The sequence below is a fragment of the Haemaphysalis longicornis genome, unplaced genomic scaffold, assembly GCF_048455015.1.
Source record: "Haemaphysalis longicornis isolate Haplotype H1 unplaced genomic scaffold, Haemaphysalis longicornis Haplotype H1 scaffold_1, whole genome shotgun sequence".
Lineage (NCBI taxonomy): Eukaryota > Metazoa > Arthropoda > Arachnida > Ixodida > Ixodidae > Haemaphysalis > Haemaphysalis longicornis.
The window spans coordinates 480,139,151-480,159,500 of record NW_027526203.1 but is presented as its reverse complement, the minus strand read 5'-3'; the positions used below and the strand labels follow the sequence as shown (position 1 = coordinate 480,159,500).

Below are 20,350 nucleotides of genomic sequence, written 5' to 3'. Positions count from 1 at the left end.
GATGTCTTTGATCTTGTCCATTTCGGCCATGGCGCTGTCAATGCTCCTGCACAGATCTATGACGTCCTCGATGTAGGAAGTGAAGTTTTCACCCCTTTTCTGGGCACGTTCACACAAGCGCTGCTCCGACCGGAATTTTCGCACAGCGGGACGTCCAGGGACTGCTTGGAATTCCGCTGTAAATTCTGGCCACGTTTTAAGACGGGCTGCGTTGTTCCGGAACCATTGCTCCGCGACCCCAGTCCAAGAAAATTCCCCGTTATTGAGCTTGAAGCGGTCGTCTCAATGGTTACGAGTGCCCACCCGTTGAAACACAGCAAGCCAGTCGTCCACGTCTTGCTCATCGGTGCCGTTGAACTTGGGTGGGTTCTAGCTCACGGATCGCACCAGAGCAGACGATGGGTATTGGCGTAGGCAGGGGGTTATCGCCGCGAGACATTGTAGGAGGGTCCAGTGCCCGATTGCGGAGCTCCCGGGTGAGGGAACGAGGACCGCTGCACCTCCCCCAAAAACTGTAACGGGGATTTATTTCTAGACCGCGGGAGACCACGAAATCAGCTCACGAAGCCAGCAGCGCGAAGGCCGCTCTGTCGTGTTCACCTAGAGCAAAAGCGAGAAGCAGCTTCTTCTTCGTTCTAAGCGTTCGCGATGCGGCTGCCGTGGGTTGTTGCCACTTGGCTACGATGATGATGCTCCCGCGTTTCGGCACGTACCCTCTGAAGGCGGGTGGACAGTGCTGCCTACACTCCGGTTGCTCATTTGTGAATGGCGCTGGCGATGGACATCCTTACAGTATATAATACTTTGTTTTATCCAGAAATAGCTATTGGCGCCTGGTATGGGCATCAACTAAACAAACGAACTTATATAGTTCCCACAGATAACAAAAACAGTCAATCAGAGTTCTTGAAAATATACCTGTGTATTGACAAACAAGATTTGTTCCCTAATGTAATAGAATGCCCGTTTCAAGAATGTTTGATTACGTTTGTTTAAAGCAGTTAACCAGGCTACGCTTAACAATTCCTTATTTTTTCTAATTAGCAAGCGTACAAGAAAAGCCTTGTAGAGCGCATGCCACGGAGGCGTTAAAACAGAGACGACCAGACCACGTAGCAAGCCGGTTTATTCCGAACGCCATGGGGTCTCTAACTACTGATGCCAGGGGCGCGCGAGCCCTCCGGCGGGTGAGCGCGCCCGTGGGCCTGCGTCACGCTGCTGCCGCTGGCACTGGGGCTTGCCGCTACAGGGCTCCCCCCCAAGAGAGGAGCTGGTGTGACGCTCTGATGGCCCCAACGTACATGATGGTCACGGTGGTGTGCAGCCACAGTGGGAGGACTCGTAGGGTTGATGTCGGCGGCGGTGACGTATGCCGGCTTCAGGCGCTCTAGGGCTATGCTGTCGTAAGAGCCATTGATGTCGATGACATATGTTGACGAGTGTCGTTCTACTACAGGGAAAGGGCCAACGTAGTGTGGTTGCAATGGGCGGCGCACGGGTCCGTACCGCACAAACACATGTGTTGCCTGTTCAAGGTCCGGAAGCACATAAGGTCCTCTGGGTTTTCGTTCCCGTGTAGGCTGCGGTCGAAGGTCGGCGAGGATCAATCTCAGGGATTTCACGTAGTCCTCGGCGGAAGATGCTTGAGACGGTACCTCGAAGAGGTACTACCAGCCGACCTGTTCGTGGTACCGTCTCAAGCATCTTCCGCCGAGGACTACGTGAAATCGCTGAGATTGATCCTCGCTGACCTTCGACCGCAGCCTACACGGGAACGAAAACCCAGAGGACCTTATGTGCTTCCGGACCTTGAACAGGCAACACATGTGTTTGTGCGGTACGGACCCGTGCGCCGCCCATTGCAACCACACTACGTTGGCCCTTTCCCTGTAGTAGAACGACACTCGTCAACATATGTCATCGACATCAATGGCTCTCACGACAACATAGCCCTAGAGCGCCTGAAGCCGGCATACGTCACCGCCGCCGACATCAACCCTACGAGTCCTCCCTCTGTGGCTGCACACCACCGTGACCATCATGTACGTTGGGGCCATCAGAGCGTCACACCAGCTCCTCTCTTGGGGGGGAGCCCTGTAGCCGCAAGCCACAGTGCCAGCGGCAGCAGCGTGACGCAGGCCCACGGGCGCGCTCACCCGCCGGAGGGCTCGCGCGCCCCTGGCGTCAGTAGTTAGAGACCCCACGGCGTTCGGAATAAACCGGCTTGCTACGTGGTCTGGTCGTCTCTGTTTCAACACCTCCGTGGCATGCGCTCTACAGTTTCGCTGGGAGGGATATCACGTCCGGGTCACCAACTGTAGAGCGCATGCCACGGAGGCGTTGAAACAGAGACGACCAGACCACGTACACACAGAACACAAATAAGCCGGAATTGGAGTAAATGGCTTGTGTCATAACTCAGTACCAATTCGGAGTTTTCAAAACTCCTTCCAATGGGAGTTTCGCCTTACTCCCATTATTTCGGCAGTTTTTTCAGTAGCATATGGGAGTTTCATTTTACTGCCACTACAATGGGAGTTTCCAGGGGTACCATTGGGAGTGTATTGTTTCCTCCAACTGGGAGTTTTCAGGGGGCGCATTGGGAGCAGTGTTGACCTGCATTCGAGGTTTTTTTTTTTTTTTGTGCGTGTTTTTGTGCGCTTCGTATATATGCGCTGCAGTGGAATTTATTACTGCATTTGGGAGTTCTTAATAAGGGCACAGGCCGCATTTTTATTTTTCGTTGGGGATCACGAAATTTCTAGTCTTTTTCCGCTTCAAACGTTGAATGGCGAAACGTGAAAAGTTTGTTTTCTGCACAGTCAATTTATTGCATAAAAATTACATGGATACGATATACGTGTGAACACGTTAATAAGACCATAAAAACACTGAATCAACAAAACACCTACATCAAGAACACAAGGTATCTTGGTAAGAACTTTATCTACTACAACACTCCTCAACGAAAAAAATTTAAGCTATTTGCAAACAATGAGGTCAGCATGTCGTCGGTGCGCTGTTTGCTTGCACCTGCCTCCCAAACGCTGACGTTGCCGCACCCATGGCCAGGATTTCGGGACACGGCGTCGAGTTTCGAAAAACTGACACCACGTGGCGTCGCGACCTGAAGACACAATTCCTTCTCTCTTGTTCTCTCCCCCGCGGTGCGAGAAGCAGGGCCTTCACTTGTAGCCCCGTTTACATTGACCCGACGAGGGCGCGTTGAGTCGAAATAAACAGGTTTTCTGGACTCGCCCTCCCCATGTATAAGCGGACGCGTCGGGTCGGGGAGCCGTCGCGGCGAGTCCGGTCGACCCGGAGACGGGGGGTAGGTTGGCTGAACTCGCCGCGCTCGGAAAGGGCATGTATAACCGGTCGCGCCGAGTTGACGGGCCTCCGCATACCTCCGCCCATTGTGACCTTTCCGGCCCGTCGCGGTCTCCCCTTCCCCTGTCCCCATCGCGCCGAAGTTGCTCTTGCTCTGCCGGCTTGGAGGAGCGGAAACCGGTACCGGAAGACGGGTTTTCGGCTCGCCTCGACGCAAGGCGTCGCTGCGATCACCGCTCACCTCGACTCGTCCGTGGGAGTTCATATAAACTCGGACGCGTCGAGGTAAGCTGAACCCGCCACTCAACTCACCCCGTCCCCGTCGCGTCCATGTACACGGGGCTACAGGGTCTAGCCGCTCGCGACGGTTTCCCAAACAGGCCAGCTTTTCGCCTTTGAAATTCGCCGAACCAGGAAGGAAAAAAAAAAAAAACAAGAGGGGAGCCCCGTGTGTAGGGTGCCTCGATGCGCCCCCGCTCTGCGGGCGCGCATCGAGGCACCCTACCCCTGTGGACGGGGAGGGCTCGCCCCGCTCGGACGCCTGCTTTTTTCGTGGCGCTCGTGCCGCATTTCTCACTCGAAGGAAAGAGCCGGGTAAAATTTTCTTTCGACTTGTGAAACAATGTGCGTTAGTACGTATCGAGCAGGCTCGGGTCAACTGCAGCGTCGTTAATGAGTTAACTTTTGCCAGTGTCGTCTTGTCGTCTGCTACGGACGCATCGTCTGCTCACCGCGCCGCTCGACCAGCCCGGTGTCCTGGCTATTTCACGGAATGAAACGTGTTGTTGGGGGACGTCGGTTCCGAAAGCCTTTCAGGTCCCATGGGTCACCTTTTCGACATTAAGGGGTCATCTGTTCAATTTGTCACAGGGCATTTTTATTTCCTTCCGCTTGCATGATACTTGTTCGCACTTGGCACATCCCGAACTTTTTTTTTTTTTTTGCTGTTGAACATCTTGCACAAATTGCGTTGGTACATTGATTCGTACATTAGAATTAATCAGGTGTCTGATCTGTGGGCGTCTTTTGAAGACGCATGCAATTAAACGAAACGAGCTTTTCTTTTTCTGCTCGCTTTTAATTTCTACGCGCGAACATTCACACCCGAATTCAGGAAAATTATTTTTCCTATGCTAATATCTGCATTAACAAATAATTTGCAGCACAAAAACATTTTGCGTTATTGTTGCAAAGCACAAGCGGTAGAGCAAGATCATAATCTATTATTTCGGGGTTCATAAAAAACCAAAAATCAAATGCCTCAACCCTTACCTACTTTGCGTTAAGGTTGAGGTGCAAGTATACTAACATTAGGAGTAACGGAAAACAAAGAAATACGCAATTAACGCGACAGTGCCAAAACAAGCAGATGAGCATATGCAAGTCTTCGGCAAGTAAAAGAAAAATACGTTATGAATGTTTTCTATTGCGTGGGACGCGTCCGCTCAACGGGCTTTCCGGTGCCTCCAAAGCTAAAAAAATTGGCCGCGTATCTGCTCCTTTCGTTGCAAATGTCGTCAAAAGACGATAGTCTTTATCGGCTTTTGCCAAGTAATTGCCTCCCTTCGTTTTCCCGCTCACCTCTCATGTTGTTCCTGTTGCGTCGCGCTCCTCCCAAAGTAAAGACGCCAAATGTCGGCTCCGGTCTTTTCGGTACAGGGCGTTTCGGTACGGTCTTTTCGGTGCACGGACGTTTCGGTACACGGGCGTTTCTGGACACGGTCGTTTCGGGACACGGGCGTTTCGGGACACGGGCGTTTCGGTACAGGACATTTCGGTACAGGGCGGTTCGGTACAGGTCGTTTCGTTTCGGCGAACGCTTTAGGCTGCGGGCGTTGTTTACGGGGTGGTTACAAGCACGAGATTCGTACCTATTTATTACAGATGTTATTGTTCGAAAATCTGCGTTATTTTAGGCCAGCAGTTGGTTATGCGGCCTTCCCAAAAAAACCTCTGTTGATTTGTTAAATATTAGCTGGGATATTTGTAGCGTTCAGACAACCTATAAGTGTTCATTATTTTGTTTCTTAGCGACCTATTATCACCAGAATGTTATATAACAAATCAGTGACAGTATCATCGTGTTTTTTCACTCGTTTTTTTTTTTTTTGACGACTTATTATTGCCTGTTTATTTTTCGAAAATCAGTGAGGTAAATATTTTCTTTTTGCACTTTGCGGAGACCCTTCGACAACGGCTGCGGGAATGAGTCCCACCGCAAGGGGAAGGAACCTGTCCCTTTATAACGTAATGACGAAGAAGTTGCAAGTTCTTGTGTTTCTGCATTTGTGTGCGTTGCTTTCTTCTGATAACGCAAGTACTTGAGGTGTTATTAGCAATGCATTACGGAAGGCACCTATTGTACCTTGCCGCACGCTTCCGTCCCGACTTATTCGTAGTTAGCAGGGATTGCGGCGGGCTTATTGTGTTTGTTAATCAAATTTGGAAATGCTGTGTAATGACGTTGAAAGCACTCTGTAATGTTTTATGCAGCATACATACAGTTATTCATCTTCGCAAGGACTGCTCATCTGTAATTCTTGGCGTTTTGCTAATATGGTCGTGACCTGACACCAATGTCACCTGCTGCTCCCCATAATCAGTACTTTTGTGAGCCGCACACCGTTAAAATGATGTTCGCAGAAGCAGGTGTCGGCACGACATTATACATGGCATATATATAAAAAAAAAACAAGCGCCGACTGCAACAGGCATGCTGCAGGTTAAAATGAGCCGCTGCAACTCAAATCGCGTGGGATGATGCAAGTGAAAAACCCAGTGTAACACTTTAGCGCTACTATTCCGACGGATAATGTTTCTAACTGCACTGTTAAACCATTTCATTCTTATTTATAAGATAGGTGTTTACTTAGTTTAATAGCCCGGAAAGAGCGCTTAGTGCGTAAGAAATATTTCCCGCAGCAAACATGCACGTCAAAGCAGCGTCCCCGAATAGGAGCCACGTTGGATCGTGGCTCATTGGTACATCTGAAGTTTACATACGGTACTTTTGTGACAAAGAACTTCGCTACTCAGAACAAAATTTAAAAGAATGTCTGAGTAATTGAATAATCGATTCAAAGAACATTTATGCGAAAAGTAAACAAATGAAACAGGATCGAGGAACTATCCTCAACAAATATTTACAGGACCAATCGCTTGAAAAGTATGCGGATTCGTAAGTAGGCGTTAAATAATCGAAATACTAGCTCAGAAGCCGTATTAAAAAAATAGATCCTAGAGCTCCTGTGCAAAATCAAATCAAAACAAAAACAAAATAAAGAACTAACTGATATGTTCATGCAACGAAAACTCCTTAAACCCGTATTTTTTTATTCTGGACCAAAATTTTGGGCCGAAGGGGCTGCGGAATCCCAATGGAGGTTCCCCGTGGGGTCAGTCACCTGTCTTCCCAGAATTTCTCTGGACGCACGGAAAGTGGGGGAGGAGCGTGCATGGCTTGCGGCGGAGCTTGCCTAAAACGCTCGCCCTAAGATCGGGCTCCCGCGGACATTCGTGCCGCTAACGTGGGCGAGTACGGTATGGGAAACGCGAGGGCGCAAATAAAAAATTCAGCCCCGCCAGAGGACGAATATTTCGTTTTTCTTCTTTTTATTGCAGTGTTTAACGCGCCGACGCAACGCAGGCGATGAGGCGCGCCGTAGTCCATGGAGGGCTCCGGATTAATTTTGACCACCTGGGGATCTTCAATGTGCGCCGAAATCTCGTACACACGGACGTTTTTGCTTATCGCCTCCATCAGAAAAGCGGCCGCCGTGGCCGCGAATCGAACCCGCGACCTCATGCTCAGCAGCGCAACGCCTTAGCCACTGAGCCACCGCGGCGGGTAGAAAATACATGATATTGTCGCTAAAAAAACGAAATTGAAGAAGCTATACATTTTCTGGCTACGGTTACGCAAATGGGCATTTTTTTGGTAAGGCCGCATAAATTTCTACTGGCCTAAAATAACGCAGAAATACAAGCAAAAACAGTTGAAATAAACAGGTTCAATTTTCGTACTTGCAACTCCCATGTTAACAACGCACGCGAATTTGGCTGCCTCAAACGCTCGCTCGAATTCGTTTTCGTACCGAAACGACCAGTACCGAACCGCCCTGTACCGAAATGTCCTGTACCGAAACGCCCGTGTCCCGAAACGTCCGTGTACCGAAAAGACCGTACCGAAACGCCCTGTACCGAACCGCCCTGTACCGAAAAGACCTAGACCCGCCAAATGTTTGCTTAAACCATTTTAAATTTCCCGCGTTCCACTGCTCCAAACCGGGTGTCTCGATGCCAACGCTGCCGTACGGCGAAGACGCGTGTGAATCGAGGCGCCCTACTTCAACGTTTATAGAACCGCGTTTTCCTAGTCCACGTGCGTTCCAAGCAGAACGTGGAACCTATCTAGTGGAACCTTTCGTAACTCTTGCCAGTTGACTTCTTCAAATGCCGCCAGAAGCTATATGGCGCGGGCGACAGCAGGCGACGGCGGAGTGATATTTTTTGCTTCAGTTGATGAAGTATTTAATCTCGACAAAATCAAACATGTACAATTTTTTATAAAGGAACGCTGTCAATATCACTTCTGTATTAATTTGTTGTCTTATATATGCGTAATGTCGTGTTGTTATTCAACAATATTGACAAGTATGAACATTACACCGGACTTCGACGGGCACATTTAGCTGTGACTATATAAGACTATTGCGCAGGCATTGTTTTAGTTTGGCCGGGTGGCTGAATCGAGTTACAGACAGACAGACGGACAGACAGACATACAGACAGACCAAAATTTCTGGGTTAAAGTAGCCCAAGAAAGACTATCGTCTTTAAAAGACGCACGCCGGCCCGACGAGAACGCTTCTGAAAAGAGCACGTGCTGGATCGACTTGCACGCGCTAGCCCCTGAGGCAGCTTTGCTCAAGAAGAGAAAGGTGCTACTGATTGCGGGTAGGTTCTTCTTTTCTTTTAGACGTACACTAAAATATTTTAATACTCCCCGCCCCAACCACCGGCTAGTGTGTGACATGATCAGTGAACAATATTCTTGGACTAGCGCTCTTACGTGAAACGCCCTGTCCGTCATACTACCTGAAATGGGGTATGCTACCGTACTGTAAGTAGTATTTTTATTTACAGTACGTTCCCCGGGTATGTGCCGAGTCATAGTCACGAGGAGAAGATAAGAAATTGGCTGCGTATCTGGTTGCTTCGCTGCAAATGTATACCATAGCCTTCGGCCGCCCCCGCCTCGTAACATCCTCCCCTCTCCCCCTCACGCTGTTCTTCGCCCCCTGCCTCCCCCATAATTATTGCAATTGAAGTTTGATGAATTAGATTCAATTTTCCCTCGTTTTCTTGGTTCGCGCGCCACCTGTTGGGACTTTTTCTTTCAATTGTTCTTGGAACAGCGCCTCAGAAACCTCACCCGCCTGGGTTCCTGGCTTCTCTACCTACGCTTCCAAGAGCTGCTGAGGTATTCGTGAACAAGTGCCACTCCCTAACCAAAGCTGATCTGCACCACCTCATTTGGTTTTGCCCCAAATTAACTCGCTATAGAAATTTTTCTGCCCCCACCAACGATCCCGCGATAGCCATAGACCCTCACTCCGTGGGCACTCCCATCCTTCACAAGATTGCTGTATTCGCAGTCACAAGCGGTCTAGCACGAGCTGTATAGAACGGCCGGTCTGCTCCCCTCCCTTACCCATTCCTTTGATCCTATTCCCCCAACAGGCCTAGGGCCAGCCTTGCCCCGAATAAAGGTTTCTCTCTCTCACTCTTGAGGAGACATCTTTCTTTTATTATATTTACTTTTATCTGGCCTGTTTTTGACACCGTCTTTTACCGCATTTTTATTAAAACCAATCGCACGTCTATTTTTGAATAAAAGAACGCTGCTGCGGCTAGATATGCACTAATGTTTTGCCTCAATTATGCCTAATGCGTTTTTAAAGACGATAGTCTTTCTTGGGCTACTTAAACGCGATTGATTGATTGATATATCTTTATTTGGCGAGCATGAAGCGCAGATGTTAGGGCGCCCGCCCGGTGGACGGCACCGATTCAGCCACTGGTTCAAAAGTTATAAATATTATTAAACAAGACGCTTATATACGCAAAACCGTTCCAAACTTCTAAAACTGCCAAGATTTGTCATACATGTCCCAATAATATGGCGCGAAGGAAACCCCAGGTACATTTGAGGCAAAATGTAAGCACATAACCGGGATTACGCGCGTTCTTTTAAATAAGCATAGACATGGCCTTGGTTTTCACGATAGCAATTTAAAAAAGAGGCGTTAAAACAATGGTTTGACCAAAAAATACGAAAAGAAGCTGGCGCCAGAGCCTCGAGCTCGAGCGCAACCCTAAGCCGAACAGTAGCAAAGGTTCCAACCGATGGCGTGCGAGCTCTGCAGCGCGGGAAAAGTGGATTTAATTTAGCTAACCTCCATCGCGTCAGACGCGCGAGGAGTGAGAGAGGGGGGAGGAGGAGGAGGAGGAGGAAAAACTTTATTGTGAGCCAGGTGATGTGGGAGTGGCTCCTCAGTCCAGGAGACCATGGGACGACCTTGCTGTCTCAGCCCTGGACACCAGGAGTTGCTGTGCATCCAAGCTGGCGCTGGTCGTCAGGTTCTCCCACAGCTCAGGAAGGGGAAGGGAAGTGGGTAAAGGAGGGAGGGCTGGGTTGTGTGCGCACCCCAAGATCATGTGTATGAGGGTACATGGGTTAGGGCAGAATTTACATGTGGCAGAGTATTGGGTGGGGTACATCCGATGTAGCCAAGTTGGGTGAGGAAAGGTGTTTGTTTGAAGCCTCCGGAGTATTACTTCTTCTGTTTTAGTAAGATGTGGGTGAGGAGGGGGAAAATGTTGTCTTGATGTGCGGTAATGTTGGGTGATGTCTTGAAATGTGAGCAGGGGAACGAGACTTGGTGGTTCCTCAGAGGCCTGGGAGGAGAGTTCGCAGGCTTGTCTATGGGCAAAATTATTGCCCGTTAGTGAGGAGTGTCCCGGGGTCCACACAATGTCGATCTTCCTGTTGGGGGCGTGTTGAGCCAGGAGGTTCCACGTAGTTGAGGCCACGTAACCGGATAAAAAGCTGCGACAGACGGCTTGACAGTCAGTAATTAGAATTGTGGCGGGTGTTTGAGTGATGGCGAGGGCCACAGCAAATTCTTCCGCGGCCCAGGTAGATGTGGTCTTGATTGAGGCGCAGGTGATGATCTTGTCTTTAGTGGTTGCTACGGCTAAGTAATGGGACGGATTGGAGTAAGGGCTGGCATCTGTGTACAAAACGTTAGGATTTTTTCCGTAGATTCGTTCTTGGGCTTGGCTACGGGCGTGTCGACGACCGGAGTGCAAAGTGGGATGCATATTTTTGGGAAGAGGGCGGACACGAATGGATTGACGCCAATTATGGGGAAGAGGTTTTCTGTCTGTGGTTTGAGGAATTGACATTTTGAGCTCCGGTAAAAGTGCCAGTCCTGTTGGTGTTTGAGTTAGACGGAGACGTTGACTGGAAAGATGACCTTCGATGAGTTCCGTGACCGAGTTGTGAATGCCTAATTGGAGCAGTTTAGTTGTCGCGGTGGACATAGGAAGGTTAAGAGCTTTCTTTATAGCTTTGCGGATGAGGCGATCAATGGCTTCCGTGTCACTTTTGCTGAGAGTGAGGTAGGGGGCGATGTAGATGACCCGTGATATGAGGAAGGCGCGGATAAGGCGGAGAAGGTCTTCCTCCTTCATGCCGCGATGACGATTGGAGATGCGACGAAGCATGTGGGTAATTTGAGTGAATACTGTGTTGAGCTTGAATAATGTCTGATCGTTCCGTGTATTGGCCTGGATTGTAACACCAAGTATCTTGAGTGAAGGTCTGGGACGTATAAGCTGACCATCGAGGGTAATTTGAACTGATTCTTTGTTGGGTGCAGGTGGACTTTTCCGTACAATGATGAGGTCAGATTTTTGAGGGGAACACCGAAGGCCAATTGATGAGGCATATTGGTTTACAGTGTCAGTGGCTTTTTGAAGGGTATCTTGAATTTCACCTAAAGAACCCGTGTCAGTCCAAATGGTAATATCATCCGCATACAGTGCGTGATGAACACGGGGGATGGCTTTAAGCTGACGAGGGAGGTCTAGGAGAGCGATATTAAAAAGCAAAGGTGAAAGAACAGAACCTTGAGGAGTGCCTCGATCTCCTAGAGTGATGGGATCAGATTTCACATCGCCTGCTTTGAGGATCGCCTGTCGGTGGGTGAGAAAATCGGCAATGTAGGAGTAGGTACGCAAGCCGCAACCTGTTTCGTTGAGACGGGAGAGGATGGCAGAATGAGAGACGTTATCGAAGGCTCCCTTTAAGTCCAATGCAAGAATTGCACGAGGTGAATTTCGGGAGGCTGGTATAAGAATTTTTTCCTTTATGCGAAGAAGGATGTCTTGAGTGCACAGATGTTTTCGAAAACCATACATTGTATTTGGGATGAGATCCTTGGCTTCTAGGTAGGGTTGTAGACGTCGGAGTAACATGCGCTCCACTAATTTACCCACACAAGATGTTAAAGAAATAGGACGAAGGTTGTCCAGATGGGGGGACTTGTTAGGCTTCGGGATAAAGCGGATCTCTGCTGTTTTCCATTGTGGGGGAAGTTTTCCAGATTTCCAATGGGCGTTAATATGCTGCAGAAGTTGTTCCATTGAGGCGTCATCCAAGTTGGCTAAAAGACGATAGGTAACATGATCCGGGCCCGGGGTGCTGTTTTTGTTGCATTCGGAAAGAGATGTTCGGAGTTCGTAAAATTGAAAATCTCGATCAAGGTCCGGATTTGGCTGGCCTGTGTAGGGAGGGGGAGTGAAATTTCTGGCTGTGTGGAGGTATTTATTTTCCAAGGAACGCATGAGTGCTTCAGAAGAGCCATTGAAAGAATGAAGAGTTTGGGTCAATGCTCGATGAGCAGCGCTCCTATTGGTTTGGGGGTCGATGAGATGCCGGAGCAGGTGCCAAGTTCTTTTGGTTGTCAGAGTACCTTGGAGGCTGTCACACAGCTGTAACCAATTTTCTTTGGAAAGGTGGTTGGCGTACTCTGTTGCTTGTTGATTTAGAAGAGCGATTCGGAGACACAGTTAGCGGTTGTGCCGCTGTCGCTTCCAGCGCTTGGTGAGGCTCCGTCGTGCCTCCCAAAGCCTCAAGAGTTTCGGGTCGACATCAGGGGTGTGGTAGGTGATAGCCACGGTTTTGGTTGTTGAGTGTACAGTTTGAAGTAAATCATCAATCCATGCTGATAGGGGCTGACTGGGGTCAATAGGTTTGGAAGAATTTGCTTTTCTGAAGGCGTCCCAGTTGGTAAGGCGTGCCACCCCCAGCTGAGCATTGTACATGTGGTTTTTAATTGTTATTAGTATAAGCTCGTGATCAGATCCAAGGTTTTCCTGCGGGAGAAACCAGGAGACGTCTAGGGAGCCCAAAAGAAATGAAAGATCCGGGGTAGTATCCCTCGTGACGCTTGTACCAGTGCGGGTTGGTGAATTGGGTTGGTTGAGCAGCAGTAGATTAAGGTCGTCGATAACATTGGCCAGAATGGAGCCCCGCAGGTTTTTGTAGTGGTAACCCCAGTTAGGATGAGCGGCATTGAAATCTCCTAAAATAAAAAGAGGTCTATTTCTGGCGATTTTGATGGCATCATTGATCGTGGCTTTAATGTCGGGTGACTTTTGGGTAGGACGACAATATATGTTGAGTATAAATACGCTGGACTTGGCTCTGGTGGACGGGGACAGAAGCTCCAGGAGGGTGTGGTTACATCCGTGCTGTGGTGTGATGTGATGAACGGCTGATGCGGCCTTATTGACAAAGGTTAAAGTTGGGTAGGTGTCGATTGATCCATACGATATGTACCCAGGTAATGTTATGCACGTGTTGGCCTCTTGAACGGCTATAACAACTGGTTTTTGGTCGAGGGTGCAGATGAATTGATGGAGAGCTGCTCTTTTTTGTTTGATGCCTCTACAATTCCACTGAAGTATGGTGGTTAAGCTAGCTTGACGCCGTGTCCCTGGCATCCGGGAGGGGGGAGGAGAGGGCTGCATCGGAGTTACGGGCGTAAGGGAGAGCTCGTCCGTGAGCGCGAGTCACGTTTTTACTGGGGCGTTCGGTGCGAGGAGTGCTGAGGTCATAGGTGTGGTCTGGGGGAGATGTGGTCGGGTTGTGAATGCTGATTTCATTTCGGAGGGAACATTGATCAGCCCGTAGAGATTGGAGTTCTTGTTGAAGGCTCTGATTTTCTAGGCGGATGAGTTGAATTTCTTGAGTTATTCCACTTAGCTGGTTTGTGAGCTGGGAGAGCATATCATGAATTTGGGGAAGGGCCATTGATTCTGATTCTTTGGGAGGAGCAGCGGAGTTAGGGGAGGTTGAGGTGGCGGGAGGAGGATTGGGTTTCTTGCGTTTGTCATTGAGATTACTTTGAGAGCTTTCAAGGACCTCGAGACGGGCCTGAAGAGACGTAATTAAGGCAGTTTGTTCCTCCAGGACACGGGTTAGCTTTTTGCACTCTATGCAGGGTGTTGGATTTTGTGTAGCTTTGGTAGGAAGGGGTGGGAAAGATTGGGGTTGAGCTGTGGGGGAAACCATCTGAGCCCAGCTTACTTGTGCCGGCCGATCCAGTTGATCCCCAGGTGACGTGGTGCATAAGGCCCCCCTGGACTTGCTTCTGGAACGGTAGCGTTTCGGTCCAGCAGGCGTAGATGAGCGGTCTCGTGAGCGACTTCCATGTGGTGATAGGTCCTGCGGTGTCCTGGATGATTCAGGTCGTGCCTGTCGGAGTCGTCGTTGTTTGAGAACGAAGGAGAATGTATGAGACGGCAGGGGCTGCAGAAGACTATCGCCTTTCGACGACATTTGCAGCGAAGCGAGCAGATACGCGGCCAAGTTTTTCTTCTGAACAATATTGACACGTAGAAATATATGCACTCCGCCAGGTTCAGTAGCTTGGGACGGTTTTGCCTATATATACTCCTTGTTCCAGCATTGTTTCATGTTTGGCCCAGCGGCTGAATCGAGTGACAGACGGACAGATAGACAGACAGAAAAGAAAAAAGGACGATTGAGAGTGCACGTTCGGCAACTGGACACTAATGCTTTCTCAATCACTGTATCATAAAAAAGTGCTTAGGTGTCCTCGGAATTTACACCTAGGAAAGAGAGCTGCAATTATTGTGTGTGGCACCGAAGGGTGCACAGAAAAGGCACAGTTCAGAAGCTTGGTGCGCAAGCTTAGCAATAGACGTCTTTTTTTGGAAGTGCCTACGTTTGAGCAAGTTTTATTTGTTACAAGTCTTAATGAAAACCGTTTCTTCAGCTCATTTACACAAAGTTTCATGAACGACAGCATAAAGCTTTAAGAGCTGCATAATTTGTCCCTTTCGACGTCAGTGTAACATTATATGTGCCGTAACATCGTTAAATATCTCTTTTTGCGCAGATGCAAGGCGCCACACAAGGCGGCAAGAAGCTGCTCTTTTTGTGACTTTCTGAACCCTCGCCCGCGCCCCTAGAAAAAAATAAGATACATAATAATTGGTATTGCCTAAAGGAGTTATTAAATAAAGCTCTAAAAAATCTCAAATTCTGACCGAAAACTTTCAAAGCATAAACACAAACGATGCAATCAGTGCGTAGACAGTCATCCATAACCTAATACCTTCGCAAATAATAAGTTGCCGAAAGTTTCACACAAATAAGCACACAAATCCGTTCGCAGAAAAGTTGGCGTACGAAAATGTCGGTGCACCGGAATGCTTGCACCGTAACATCCCGCATTGAAATGTTCCAGTACATCGAAATGTCCTAGACCCGTCTAAAATGGGCCGTTCATAGGCGTCTAAATAGTAGTAACTTGGAATCCCAAACATCAATGCTCAACATTGGGGTTAATTTCAGGTGCAGCACTACCATTGCGTTCGTATAATTCACGACACTTTAACTGTAACAGTGTGCTGTAAATGTATAATTGCTTCCATTTCGGTTAAGCGCCATTGACTTTTTCACGTATATGCATGCTTCTTACGGCGTCGTTTATACTTTTTATAACCGTTTTTAACGCATATCAGTTTTTAACTGGTGCTGTTCTGATGGAAGCGCCTTGGAAGCAGTGGAGCGCGGCCACAATTTTAATATTTACAATTAACAAAATATCAAACACATTCTCTAGAGCGCACACAAGAATGAGAAAATTCGCAAAGCTTAAAGGCAACAAATATTGAACAAAAAGCTGCGGGAAAAAAACTGCGAAACTACGGCAATATACAGGGAATTTTTCAAAAGGATGAAAAACAATTAATTAAACTTGAACACACCTCTAATTAATATATTCCCTCTGGTAAAAAGCGTTTAAATAGCATTGGGATGAATGGTACATAAATTGAATAAAATAACAATTTAAACGAAAAAAACCAACGAACATTGGTGAATCTATAAACCGGCATTCGAGAAAACGATTTTTGATAAAACGGACGCCGCTTCGATATAATAGCGTTAAAAAAGCGGCGCTCGTTCAGCTCTTGGCAACCCCCCTTGCGCCATAATTTCAGTCTCAGAAACTTGAAGATAGTGCTTTATTTTTATTTATTTACTATTTATTTCATACTTCCAGCCTGAGTGCCAGGCCTTAGGCATGTGTGGGAATAGATATATACAGTAACAAGGACGGCATGATTACCTGTATACATAAGAAAAACACAATACAGCAAAAGAAGAGAAAACGCTAAACAGATTACAAATACATTCATACTAATCCGTATGTAAAAAAAGACAAAATGGCATACCTGCGCGCAAACATATACGTTTTACACCATTTAACGCATCACTGCAGGAAACCGTGCGGATAACTTATTTTCACATTTGACACCGTACTAACATAGCGTTATTTGCCACCTCAAAAAAATAAAGAAAACGAAGAAGCAAAAACTGTACACAGTAGCGCGTGTGGACACGTCGTAGGTCCTTCAGGCACAGTTCTTGTGCTGGAAAGTCTTGTGGCGACCAACTTCTCAAAATGCTTCCTTTCCCTCTTTTCCTTGCGTGTAGTGTTCTGGGAACGAGCTTCACGTTTTACCGCCCGCACTGCCCCTCTCTCCCCTCACCGAAAGTTAAGGAAAAATTTCGGTCGGTGTGACGCCTGCGCGTGCCGCCCTTCAAAAAACCAACTGGCAGCCATTTTGTAAGGACGCGTAGAGGAGGAAGGGGTGAAGGAGGAGGAGGAGGAGAAGGAAATGGAGGTGGCGTGGGAGTTTTTAATACTCCCATTAGGACAAACGCAGTAATCACAGCCAGATACTGCGTTTTGTGAAGAGGTACAACCGTGGTAAATGCGCTTATTTACGGCGGCTTGTGGCCCCCGGTGTAAACTGGCAGTTTTTCCACCATCATACTACCACACGTGGGAGCAGGCCGCCTGTCGTGAGGAGTTTAAAAGACGTATTCCAGCCAAGAAACTCCCATTCAGGCTTACTTGTGTTTTGTGTGTAGCAAGCCGGTTTATTCCGAACGCCGTGGGGTCTCTAACTACTGATGCCAGGGGCGCGCGAGCCCTCCGGCGGGCGAGCGCGCCCGTGGGCCTGCGTCACGCTGCTGCTGCTGGCACTGTGGCTTGCCGCTACAGCCTAAAACACGCAGAACAGGGTGTGTTGCACACTTTAATGTCCAAACGTACCTAAACATATGGACTACAAACCCTACAAAACAAACTTCCAGGATTCTTAAATAAATTAAGCTGCCGGAATATTAAACTCCCCGAAACGGATTTCTTTAGACTACAACAATATTTCATAAAGTGTTAAATGTGTGTAACACTTTATGAAACTCTTATTATATAGAAAGTAAAAAAAAAAGACGACTTTACTTTGGCCTAGCGACTGCCTTGTTTTCGTTCCCCAAGAAAAGTGCACTATCCTCTTATTCATCTCTGCCTTACTTTCCCGCTGTATAGCCTCGTCTTAGAATGTATTTTATTTTGTACTGACGTATGTATAGTACTCATTACGGTTTCTGTGTATTTATTGTGTAGAATTTTAGATAGTCATTTCGTTGTGTTTTCTTTTGTGCTTTTGCTGTTCAGGGTAGAAGTTGTTTTTTGTGTTGCGTAATGCTCTCCAGTGCTTGGGGGCATCCAGCTCTGTCAAGCTGTCGATTTCTGATAGCCTTTAGTGTTCGCCCTCCGCGTCATGCACTTTGTGCAAGATGGAGATGAAAGCAAGCAAATGGCGTGGATGTGTAAAAATGGCGCTGGAGAAGAATGCTCCAGTGGGTTGCTGAAAGCGAAGCAGCGAGTGCACCGGCACTGCTTCCCAGGTGGCGTACACGCTCAGCGCACGGGTCGAAGAGCAGGAAGCCGTGATGCTGGCCATGAGGGAGCTGCACCAAGAGGACGTGCAGCGCATCACCAGGGACGCCAACGACAAGCTCGCCCGCTGCCAGACCCAGGTGGGACTGCAGTCGTTCAGTGTGCGCCGAGGCTGTTCCTGGCCTTTGATTAGCGAACGTTGTTTTTTTTTTTTTTTTTCTTGCTGAAAACGAGTCAACTCCACGTATACAGAACTTGAAAAAAAAATTCGAAATTTTTTACGGGAAGAAACTGCAACGCTGTCAAAACTGTTAAATGATATGTTTTATATGTCAGCTAGGGGAAATTTTCGGCCTCAAGTAATTAAAAATTATGCGGCTGATTTGACCAATAATTGGGATGATGACTCGGGATTTGGCTCTTGTTTAATTGAAACACTCGCTTTGATGCGGCATTCTTGAGAAAATTTTATTGAAATTAAACCTGCAAAAATTGTACTGGATATATGGCGGAAAACCCACTAAACATGAGCGACAGGGCTTCAAAAACACTAGAACCATTCATTAAGATCAGGTAAGCCCTCTTGGCAGCATAAGCAGCGCTCTCGAATTCTTCCGTAAGATCAATTTCTTGCGCACGCCTGAAAACACTCATGAAGTAAGCGAGCGCTTCATTGTATTGCCATGAATTTCCAGAATGCTTCTGAGGAAAGCTGGTCACATCTCCTTCTTCTCTGCCTTAACAAAGTGGCTTGTACCCATAGCGGTGGAGGGAAGGGAGGGGGGAGCTTGCAAGCGGCGCCTATTTAGTTCACTAATGAAATGGTAAATGGAGGAGTAACACAAAAAAGCACAAGTATTTACATTCGCTCTGTAGGGGAGGGAGAGTCGGAATGCAATGATTGTTAATATCTCTGTTTCATTTCGTTCACTTCGTCTTCTGTTCACTTTGTTGTCGTCTTGGGGCAGACGTCGCCGACACGGACGTCTTGGGCTTTTTTGTGGAAATGTAGGACCGTAAACGGTTCGCCACTTCTCGCTTTTTTTTCTATATTTCTTTTGTTTTTTGGTTTTAAAAATTGTGTTCGACAAATTATCTTCATTTACGCTATTATAACTATTACAACTAGAACTTCCGCAAAACATGCATTATTGTGGAAATGCAGGGTTTACACGGTACGCTATTTTTTGCTGTTCTTTTCTTATGTTTTTGCTTTTCAAAATTATGTTCGACCAGCTATCTCCATTTACGCTATTATAACGATTACAGGGGGAACTTTCCCCGAAGCCGCATTTTTTTTTTGGAAATACAGGGCTTTACACGCTTCGCGACTTTTCGCTACTCTTTTCCATTTTTCTTATTTTTTGCTCTTTCAAAATTGTGTTCGACCAATTATCACCATTTTTGCTATTATGACGAATATAACTGGAATTTCCACCAAATCAGTATTTCTTTGGAAATGGAGGGCGTTACACCGTTCGCCACTTTTCGCCTTTTTTTCCATTTTGTCCAATTGTTTTTGGTTTTTAAAAATTTTGTTCGAACAATTAATCTCCATTTACGCTATTATAACGATTACAGGTAGAGCTTCCGCCAAATCTGCATTTTCGTGGAAATGCAGGGCGTTACACGGTTCGTCACTTTTAGCTATTTTTTTTTTCTATTTTTCTTTTTTTTGTTATTTCGAAATTCTGTTTGACCAGTTATCCCCATTTACGCTATTATAACGATTACATGTGGGGCTTCCGCAAAATCTGCATTTTTGTTGAAGCGCAGGGCGTTACAGATTTCGCACCGTTTCGCTATTTTTTTCTATTTGTAATAGTTTTTGGTTGATCAAAATTGTATTCGACCAATTATCTCCATTTGCGCTGTCATAACGATTACTGGTGGAACTTCCGCAAAATATTCATTTTGGTGGAAATGCAGGGCGTTACATGGTCGTGGCTGTGGGGGTACTCGGCGAAGAGTGCTACGGATTAAAACTTGAAATGCACTCACGAATCAGTCCGAACAGTCACGCCACTAGCACACTCCCCCGACAAATGTATTTGGCTTATTAGGATCCTCTCTTTGGTCCCGAAAGACGACAGTCAGCACTTTGACAAATGAACGTAGCGGAAAGCCTCATCTTCGCCTTCGTTTCACCCGGCCATGTCTTCTTAGCGGGCGGCTCCTTGTCGTCAATGGCATCCATACGATGCCCCCACAGGTCAGCGCCCCCCACACAGCACTGTACGCGCGTCCTCGTCGAGGTAGTCCGCAAAGAAAGCGTCTTCCAAAACGTCCGCCATGTGAGATTCAAATTGGCTTTGCCCTATTTTGCCTTCCGTGTTTCACGTACCCTCCTGTGTAGCCACAGGGTGCGTTTCTCTGGCCGTGCCAGGCGCAGAGGGCGCGGTGGCGCGGAGCCCGAATTATCCGCGTCGGAACCTATTCGAGTTCTAATTAGCAGGCTTCTTTATACCTACACTTCCATGAAGACTTGGCCGGACCAAATTGTACAGTTCGAATTATCGATAAATTGAAACTATTAAGTTCGAATTAACGATCTTTCACTGTATATGGCCTTGTAGTCAGGCATATTTTTCAGTGGCTCCCAAGCCATCGCAACACTATAGTGCTGATGGAAGTGCGGATAGGGCGGGTCGTTGCGCCCGTAAAGA

General features: G+C 47.5%; 1 protein-coding gene across 2 annotated transcripts in view; it reads left to right on the top strand.

Moving 5' to 3' along the window:
- The window catches only part of LOC144156331 (uncharacterized), a 239,488-nt gene that overhangs the window by 41,786 nt on the left and 177,352 nt on the right, over window positions 1-20,350 (top strand). For both annotated transcript variants that reach the window (XM_077688314.1, XM_077688315.1), the window contains exon 2: window positions 17,693-17,824. In XM_077688314.1, coding sequence (XP_077544440.1) covers window positions 17,693-17,824 — 132 coding nt within the window. The remainder of the gene's footprint in view (window positions 1-17,692; window positions 17,825-20,350) is intronic.